The following is a 9,732-nucleotide window of genomic DNA, read 5'->3' on the forward strand; positions in this document are numbered from 1 at the left end:
CGTTGCCCTGTGAAGAGTACCTTTGCTCTACAGTCGCAGCTAGACGGATCAACTATAAAGACAAATTCAAACTCATGACGTTTATTCATAAAACATTTAACTACTAAAGGTATAAATCTTAGTGGCAGTGCGGCGGGTAGGTCGGAAAAATGGAAGCTCTGAAAAACTGGTTGCTGACTATTTTTGCATTCTTGTAAAGGTAATGTGGGCAGCATGCACTAGTGGTGCAAGGCTGGAGTGAACAGCGGAACTGGTGATCGACCTAGCTTCTTCCATGTTTTACTAGGTTCGGCTATGTTTTGCTAGGAAATGCTAAGTGCTGCCAAGCACGGTATTCCCAATCTGCTCGTCGCCGACTCGCACAATCTCGCTTGGCCTGCACGACGCGCTTCAAGATGAGCGGCTTCTCCTTCGGATGTCCGGATCTTCTTTGGTCGTCCCATGTCAAGGCTACATGTACTCTCCACAGAGTCAACGAGAGTTCTGACGCCGTCGCGGTGGCTCCGAGCTTTACCTCCTCGGTGACGTCAGGGCCAAGCTGCGCCTACACGCTTGCCGGGGCGTGGCTGGCCGAAACCTTCCGAGCCGCCGCCAGCGGCGCCGACGGCAGTCACGGACACCACGTGCGTTCGGCGCGAACGCGGGGAAACGCGGACGGCGTCGGCAGCAGCTCTGCGCGTTGTCTCGTTGGTTTTGCTACAATTTCTTTCTATTCTCCGCTGTCATTTACTCTTTCTCTCTCCCGAACACAGCGCGCGCCGACCGCATTCTCTCCTTCCCTCTCCTTAACGTCCCATGCCAAGGCAACATGCGCACGGCATGGTGAGAAGGCGAAGCAGACGCCGCTCCGCGAGGTGGTTGCTAGGCAGCGCACGGTGACGTAATAGCCAGCTGCAGCTATTTATTCACACTACGCGGCCTAACCAAGAGCTTAAACAGCTCCGCTGTTAAAAGTTTAGCGCTAGACCGGGCGCAAAATCAACTATTGTAAATATTTTGGTGTCATTACGACAACCATAGATCAACTCTATGCTAACCTGCGAGCCCTCCCCTTTGAGTTTGTCTTCCGCCCTGATTACATGCACACTCATTTAAACGTTGCTTATGCATGCATTCGACGTCTGTCATTCTTTAACCACTGTGGTCCTGTTAAGGTCGAGTAAAGCTGAGTGCATGTTTTTTAGTATTATTATTATTTCCCACCTCTATGGAAAGCACGAAATCTTTGAATTCGTAAGTTGAAAATTGTAGAATTGTGAGTGGCCGCTCTTTTTGCAATAAAACAATATTGCTAGTTGGCCTCTGTGCCAATTTGACGCACTCCACTCATACATTTTGTAGCCGGAGCTTTGCTTTAGTGTATGGCGCTCATTCTTTATCATGCAATAGTTGGCACCGCGCCCGCTATAAGGCATTCGTTTCTTTTACGAGTTTGGAGATCCGTAACCTACTAGCTGAAGCCCTGTCCACCTGAAGCACCGTCACCCTTCAAGAAGTAAACTCCTGTCGTGAACCTACCACACGGACGGCGATAAGTTTAGCCAGTTTCCCGGAACTGGCAGGCGGGCATCACGAGCGTACATATCCTCGGCGCAAGGACGGACGCGGCTGTCTAGACATCGATAGCGCGCATCCTGTGAAGCGAGAACTCTGCTGGAGTCTTCGCGTGAAGTGAGAATATATTAAAGGCCGTCGCTTCTACCACCGACGACTCAGTCGCAACAATGTCATCGGTGAACACGCTTTCACTCCTCGCCCTGGCCTTGGTCCAACTCTGCGTGCTGTCTGCACTGGAGGACACGTCTACAGAGAAAAACGATGTCTTGACGGAGAAGACCGACGCGTTCGAGGTATGGAGTAGCATGTGACATAAAACTACGCTTGTTCTCGAATACATGCAGCTATCACAGCCTCTAAGGATACCGTGGTGCTTGCGAAAAACGTCAGAGCCTTGAGTCGCATGTTGCCCTATTCTTAAAAAGTCTTATGAAACAAACCGAACGGAGAGTAAAGCCAAAGGAAAGGGAGGAACTGGAATGTTCACGTACTTTATTTCCCATTGTTATTGACTGTTTACTGCCGCGAAAATTCTCGACTTCGAGAGTGATTACTGGTCACGCACCTAGGCTTAGTATAAACTTAGATGTATCTAGGAGTCATGCAAACACCACGGTAGAGATGTTTACTAGATTTACCGACCGTTTAGCGCCAGTTCTTGAGTCAAAGAAACAGACGCAAGATAAGTTTACTACATTATTCCTTTTTTTGGAAGTTTTGAAAATTTACTGCGTTTTAAAAGCTTAGGTTTCAGTGTCCTTAACCTGGAGTTCGCCGGCTACACCCGCCGGTCATGAGATATTGCGGTATTGCAGCCTTCCAGTACCGAGTCGTATTTTTTTTAGAACCGACAGGTGTTCAGGAGGCATTGTTTTTAACAATTTCCGAGCTAGGCCAAAGTTGTTACAGTAGCATACGCAGCGAGAAGAAAGCTGATGATGCCGAAATTGTCGAGGTTTGTGTATATAGGTTTGTGTTGCTGCAAACTGGATTATTTTCTTGGTTACTGGGATTGTCTTCCTACGATCATCCTCATCGTCATCGTCCTTTATTATATCAATAAACGCTCCTTTCGGGATATAAATAAGGTAGGCAAAACAATTGAACAATTTATACATTGAAACACGGTTAGGTAACGCGTAAACCAAGCAGGCATATTGTAGGTCACTTGAAAGACCAAGCATATTATAATATATGAGGAGAAAAACTGAGTATTGTTTTTGAATCGATTTGTCAGCATTTCCTTGGATATTAGGGGGTTTCTTTGGTGGCTTGGGCTTCTGGTAGATTATTACATTCTTCAATTGCTCTTGGTACCTTGCTAAAAATGATTGATTAAAGCTATCCCTCGAGCTGTACACCACGACTGTTGTAAAGGCGGCCTGATGTGCGATTAGGCCAAAGTAGAAGTTTCTCATGCACGTAAATACAGCTTGTGATACAAAGTCTGGTGATCCTGTGGCACAGGTGTTGTGCGCCATATCCAAGACACGCTTGAATTTGAGAAATGCGTTGCTACGTCCTGTATTTAGATGTGGTGATACGGGCTGCACCAGTTTGAATTGATGGAAAGTGAAGATCGCGGTGGCATTTTAAAGCATGTCAACATCGATCATTGTCAACAAAATGGGATAGCGTTCTGCTGCTGAGCGGAGTGTCTCAGGCACGATTTTTTGCCGTAGCAGTCACTTTTTGATGAGGATAGTACATGTAGGGATCGGGCAGTGGAATGTGAGAGTCTCGCGGACTGCACGCGTCGACGGCTCCCACCACGTGACCGTGACGCAGCCAGGACAATCGCCGGTCCCTCATTCAAAAGTCGGCACACCGTTGCGCATGCGCAGTGATGGCTTCATATAGCAAAACGGGAGCATTAATGAGGGAGAGAGGGGTTGGCGCAGTGAAAGAAAGTCAGAGAGAGTGCGGGAGATCGTGGCAGGCCAGGGCAGCAAGCGAACGTGCGCGAAGCGTGTGCCGCGCCAGGGGTTAGGATAGCTGCGTATGTGCTTGAACGATTGCTCTGAACTTTTTGTCTAGGGTACGGTATTTTGCAGTTAAATGATTAAATATTGCTGCTTTGTTAGAAAGCCTTCGTTACTGGGGATCGAGGCTCGACAAGCGCTGCTCTGATACCCCAATTTAAAGCAAGGATGCATTAAACGATGGAACGAAACATTGCGTTTATACCGCTTTCATCGGAAGCCCTACAGTGTTATGTCTGGCAGCAAAACAGTACGACTACACCATAAAATACATCCTGTTCTTGTCACTGTAACGTGCTGTTCAATTCTATCACTTCCGCACGCAATGATCGTGAAACTATCGATAGAACGAAGGAAGAAAAGCAAACAAAACACAGTAAAAAGTAAAGGAATATGAGCAGTGACAGACGATGCCGCAAATGGTGAAGGTTTAACAGGCGATAAGAAAGAGGTGCAAGAGTTGACAAAGGGGACAGACATGCGGCCGCTGTGCTTTAATGAGCTGGCTAGAGAATTCCCGAAAAAATCTGAAAATTTCAAGCAGATTGGCGGACGCATGAGCATGCTTTCCGTATATGCAAACGAAAAAAATTGACTCAGCAAGCAGCAAATTTTGTTTTCTAATCCGCATACTGCTTCTCTTTCTTTCTTTCTTTCTTTCTTTGTTCCTTCTCTGTTTTTTTGTAGTTTATTGTAAGGCCAATGTTCTACATATACATCGATCACTTCGAAAATAAAGGCAGTTGGCAATGAAAAAAGATTTAGCGTACATGTGCGCTGCCCTTTTGTCGAATGTTGCCTTTTTTAGCGCCATTGAACATGAATCAAACCAATTAACACGGCAATAAAACGCCACAACGCGGAGATTCCACTATAGATGCAGAAGCAGGACACTTTGGGCACAGAATTTTCAGATGCTAGACCACACACTAAGGTTGCGCAAGCAGAAAGGCCCGCCCAAGCTCGAAGTCTCCAGAGAGAGATTCCCTCCCCCCGAGTATACGGCTTTCACATGGGGCATTTTCGATCGCGATTGAGCCCGACTGGCAACGAGTTTCCCGATCACGAGTGTATTCTTAGCGGGCATGGCAGTAAGGAGCCCGTCGGGGTCGTGAAGTTTGATCCCGATTAGGCTCGACCGCGATGAAAAGTGCCCAGTGTAACCGGGGTAAAGATTACGAGGAAGGCAGCAGTCACACAGGGGGTTACAAGATCACATGTTCTGCGCCAGAGAATATATTTTCCGGCCATGACGATGGTCGCCATCTGCTGTGGCTGTCTCGGGGACACGAGAGAAATCAGAGATACCACGAGAGAAACTGCGTAGAGGTGCTGGGGTACGGTTCGGCCAGCCCACAGACTACGAAGGCTTAACTCTGGACGTGCAGTTCTAAAGTCGACTTATGCACCTTATTTACGAAGAAATACTGCACGCATTAATTCATTCATAATACTGTGCGACATTGAAAACCACCTGGCCGGAAATAAAAGGAAAACTCGCGGTTGTCCCTGTTTTTTCTACGTGCACTGTGTAAACTGATTTGCCGACACTCGCAGATTTTGGCTGCCGTTACCTACGCCATGGCTATCAAAGACACGAATACCAACCCGTCGTTCAAGTGCCTGACGGCGAAACGCATCCTGTTCGACCCTAGTGGTCCGTCGGCCACGTACGAGTGGTCACTGAACGCAGGTGATGGACAGCCAAGGTAAACATTTGCCTACGCTTCGACTGCCACATTCCGTCGACGCCGAGTCGGCGGAATGAAAAGTGGAGCTGGAAAAGAGGCTGTGCCGTTCGCGCACAGCGCGTATGGTTGCCCTTCCACATAAAATTACTGAACGTCACGCAGTAACTGAAGGCAAATTAACCATCTCTTTGCTGTCAATGTAGTTATTTGTACTGAAGACTAGCTTTTGAGAGGATCATATATCGCAAATTTTAGAACAATCTAACCGTCTAGCTAGAAGATATAGCCTTCTGGAAAGGAGTCAACACTTCTAATATGGAGCAACTTCTTAGTCACAAAGAAATGTATCCGATCTCTTCTGTTTTCTCTCTCAAAAACATAGGCACAAAATCTGTGCCGTCCGAAATTTACTGTCAATTCCTACACTGGACTTTCTCCAGAAAATCACGAAAAGTCATGCCTATTTTTTTATAAGTTCAGGCCCAATTGAATTAATGTTTGATTGAGTGATGAATTAATTCACTACCCACAATTACTGGTTCATACATTCGCTGATCTCGTTAACGTTCTTCGACCGCTGTAATGTGGCATCACTCCACCTCGTTTCTTTCAGCGCGGTTATCTCTCTATCAAACCGCTGCTCGTGGCAAAGATGTCCAGTTGCTGCGCATCTTAGATATAAAAATCTGTAAACGAAATTGTCATGGCATTTTCACCTAGTTTCTCAAGTGCAAGAGCTGTGTAACTAATTAACCGAGCTGTACTCAATGCTCTGTTTCCAGGAAGCAAGCAACGTTTTACTTCACACCAAGTGATGCCCCCGACACTGCTACTGTCGTGGTGAACTCAGGTAAGCCGACGCATTGCTTCAGTAGCCTGCACGTGATGTGCTTCGACAATTATGTAGCTTAGGCATTCCTTCATTGCTTCTCCCGTTGGTGCATGTACAATATTAATGGACAGTCTTTGTGCAGACAACTTAGCATCAACAGACTTCACCGCGTGCGCCAGTGGGGGGATGCAAGTAATGGAAACTTGCAAATACCTCCAGGCAATATGTTTGGAACATGAGTGTATATGGAAGAACATAAGCACAAGATGATAAGTGAGAGCCACACTGATGGGCTGTTCACGAATAGGGCCAGACATCACTGTAGCGAGTAACACACACAGTCAGACGCAAAGCTGCTATACGGTGCTCAGCCGGCCTCTATAGCTATCTCTTACTTTTAACTCTTAAATGAAACGACTTGAAAAGCAGAGCACAGCTGGGCTACGTAATGAAAAAAAAAAGACTACAGTGATTATTTGATGCCCACTACTCAATCACGCCAGACGGCAGTTATCTGTTCCCGACTACTCGGTAAGTGAATGTCGCATAATATTAAGAATAACCAACCCCTCGCTGTCGTTCCGCAAATGCTCAATGAACAGGAAAACAAATCACGTATGAACTCGACAGCAAAATCGACGTCAATGCTCTCGCAAATTAGTCAAAGAACAGACCACGCATGATGAAAGGGTAGTCTGCCCTTTCATCCTTTATCTGTAGGTTAGCGTGTTTCTTGAGTGCGTGTTGCTCTGTCTCAAAAGCTAGCTTGCTAGACTAGAGGAATAACGTACGTTCAGTTTTCCCTGCCCTAAAGCAAGCATGCTACAAAGCGAGAGTCTGAGAATCGACCACTGTCGCCCTGCCTGTGCTCGACAAATCAGCTAGCAGGCACCAATGAGTGCTTACACTCCTACCATAAACACCTATCATTATACTTTTTAACTTTCTTCTATACTACGCTGACCATGCGTGCATTCGCTATCTCTAAACAACTACTTCAGTCTCTGTGCATTGTTTTCACACGTTGCAAATGGCGCAAAACAAAAACTCTAAGTCACACTGCCCTGCTCTGTGATCGTACCATGGCTCACCTTCTTTCGTACTTGCATCTCAATCAATAGTGAAACATCGATCATCTGTTCCAAAAAAGAAGGTACAAACATACTTAAATGAAATATCATCTACCGTCTTGTCGCCAATGCCTAGTGGTCAGTGACTGTCCCTTTGCAATCATGCTACATTTCTTTGTGGTGATTTTTGTTACAACGCATGGTATTTGGCACAACCATACGTTGTACTTGCCTGCACAGGCATAATGGTACAGGCCCGACGCGACTAACTTTGCTTCTTACAAAAAATTATAATTTTTTTTTCTTTTGCAGACACCAGCAGTCGGCAGACTGTTCGATATCCCTACACTGACTACACGACGTGCGGAATTATGGAAGTCAACTACGAAGGACATCGTAAGCCGAACTTACCACGCCATGGCTTTCACAATGTGTTGCCTACGTTTCTCAGGGCGAGCCATACACACCAGAATGTGTTTCAACACAATGTTTGTGCGACGATCCAAAATATATAATACAAAGCATATTTTTTTTTTTTTTGGTGAGAGCACTGTACTCGATGTTCGTTAAAGGAGCGGGGCGTGAGACGGTAAGACAAAAGAAAAAAAAGGCTCACTTTTTCTTCTTTCTGGGGTTTTACGCGCCAATACCAGTTAAGACTATGAGGCACGCCATAGCGGAGGCCTCCGGATTAATTTTGACAACCTGGGGTTCTTTAACGTGCACTACAATGCAAGCACACGGGCGTTTTTGCATTTCGCCTCCATCGAAATGCGGCCGCCGCGGCCGGGATTCGATTCCGCTACCTCGTGCTCAGCTGCGCAACGACTGAGTCAACCCGGCGGGGTAAAAAAAATGGCACACACGAGAAAGGCTGTTTCAGCACCAGATACAGTAAGAAAGAAACGTGTCATTAGGAAAGGAGAAAATACAAGCACTACAAAAGACTGTTTTACGGGGCGCAACACACAGACGCCAATGCAAAACATCAACTTGCCCCACCCTGTAAGAAGCTATGCGAGCTCAACACCGCTGTCATCGTAAAAGTGTAAATGTCCATCGCGCACTCATAAAAATTATAAACAAGGAATACTTATTTCTTATTTCCTCCGTTTTCGTTGGTTGAATTAACTGGTTGGTTGATTGGTTGATTTGATCTTTAGCGCTAACCACCCTCAGCTATTGACAGGTTGAGCCTATACCCAAAACGTCTCCCCAATTCTTATCCTCGAAGAATCGCGACAGGGTGCCAAAGATTTCTGCGAATACTGGTTTGCCCTCATGTTTTTGTTTGCTGTCAAAAACTTTCCGCCTGTGATAAATTTCTGATGCGTCACATCTGTCATGTGTCAACCACTCGGGAGTTCTGCAGTTCCCTGCAAGCATGATCTTTAGTTTGTATTTCTCGGTCATTGACAAACGTATACATATTCGTCTGTGTTTATAATATAGGTGGTGCTGGAGCCTTCGCTTAACACGTTCGGCAAACTTGCGGCTTCTGTAGTTTGCTGATTAATTTAAATATCGAGTTTAACGTCCTCAAACTGCGCATTGTGTCATGAGGTGTATGCCCATTGCTACACATTACTTTTCCTTACCCGGGGTTGATTAAAGCGCGCGCCTAGTGCACAGTACACGTGCGTTTTTGCATTCCGCTTCCATCAGAATGTGGACGCCGCGGCCGGCATCAAACCTGCCCCCCCGGAAGCGCAACGCCTTTGCCACTGAGCTAGCATGGCGTTTATAGGCCGGTCATTAATTCTGCGCAGCGCGAAAATACTTGCGTAGCGTGCGTTTGGTGCAGGTTAAACTACTCAGAGCGGCAAAAATTTATCCACAGCATTGCATAACGGCGCGTATCATGCCGTTCTGTTAAAAATTAAAACGGAACGGCGTTGTACTAAATATATGACGTGCTAAATACGTATAACCATGCGTAGCCAGTGACAACATGACACAAACGCGTACTTTCTTGTTGAATTTAGCGGCCTTTTACCCACACTAAAACATTATTAAATGGATGCTTAAATGAATCTTGTGCAGTTATTTACTGTGAAGTATTATTATACTTCCTTTTTGTTCTTCCTTTCAGATTGCACACTGTGGGTAAAAAACGCGACGGCTCCGATTCCGGAAGAATGTCACCAACAGCATACCAAGATCTGCGGAGAAGGCGTTTCTCTCTACGACAAAGATACCTGCAGCAAGGTCACCGAATAAATAGTTGCAACGTAAATGTTCTGAAGGGCGGAAATATGATAAGCACAATTAAAATTCGAGTGCTACAAAAACAGTATAGGTGAACGAAATAAAGAGAAGTCACAAAATTATTCGTGTTTTCTTAGTGTGCGGAAAGAAAAACCGGCTTTAATCTAATGAAAATAAAAATATACACCTTCCTTTTGCTATGTTTCATGAAGTATTGTGGTAAACCTCAGGCACTTGCGGAAATAGCAATCACAAAGACTTCATTTATGATAGCCAGCAAAACTTGTTTTCAGTGAAAACATCTAGAAAACATGTGGAAAGCGGGCCGCATTTCTGGCCGTTGATACAAGGTATTATTATATGAACTATATCGAAACGTTAACACCAGTGTT

General features: G+C 45.7%; 1 protein-coding gene across 1 annotated transcript; it reads left to right on the forward strand.

Annotated features, from left to right (window-relative positions):
• The first annotated feature begins 1,643 nt into the window (after positions 1–1,643).
• Positions 1,644–9,483, forward strand: LOC119462829 (uncharacterized). Its single transcript, XM_037724058.2, has 5 exons — positions 1,644–1,850; positions 5,097–5,248; positions 6,013–6,080; positions 7,445–7,528; positions 9,225–9,483. Exons 1-5 carry the CDS (start codon positions 1,725–1,727, stop codon positions 9,350–9,352), a joined length of 558 nt encoding a protein of 185 aa, XP_037579986.1. The 5' UTR covers positions 1,644–1,724; the 3' UTR covers positions 9,353–9,483.
• Positions 9,484–9,732: the final 249 nt, after the last annotated feature.

Source organism: Dermacentor silvarum, chromosome 8 (genome assembly GCF_013339745.2).
Source record: "Dermacentor silvarum isolate Dsil-2018 chromosome 8, BIME_Dsil_1.4, whole genome shotgun sequence".
Taxonomy (NCBI): domain Eukaryota; kingdom Metazoa; phylum Arthropoda; class Arachnida; order Ixodida; family Ixodidae; genus Dermacentor; species Dermacentor silvarum.

Coding starts and splice junctions, on each gene's coding strand:
- LOC119462829 (XM_037724058.2), top strand. CDS start 1,725: ATGTCATCGGTGAACACGCTTTCACTCCTCGCCCTGGCCTTGGTCCAA. Junction 5,249..6,012: donor GCAGGTGATGGACAGCCAAG/GTAAACATTTGC, acceptor CTCTGTTTCCAG/GAAGCAAGCAACGTTTTACT. Junction 7,529..9,224: donor AGTCAACTACGAAGGACATC/GTAAGCCGAACT, acceptor TCTTCCTTTCAG/ATTGCACACTGTGGGTAAAA.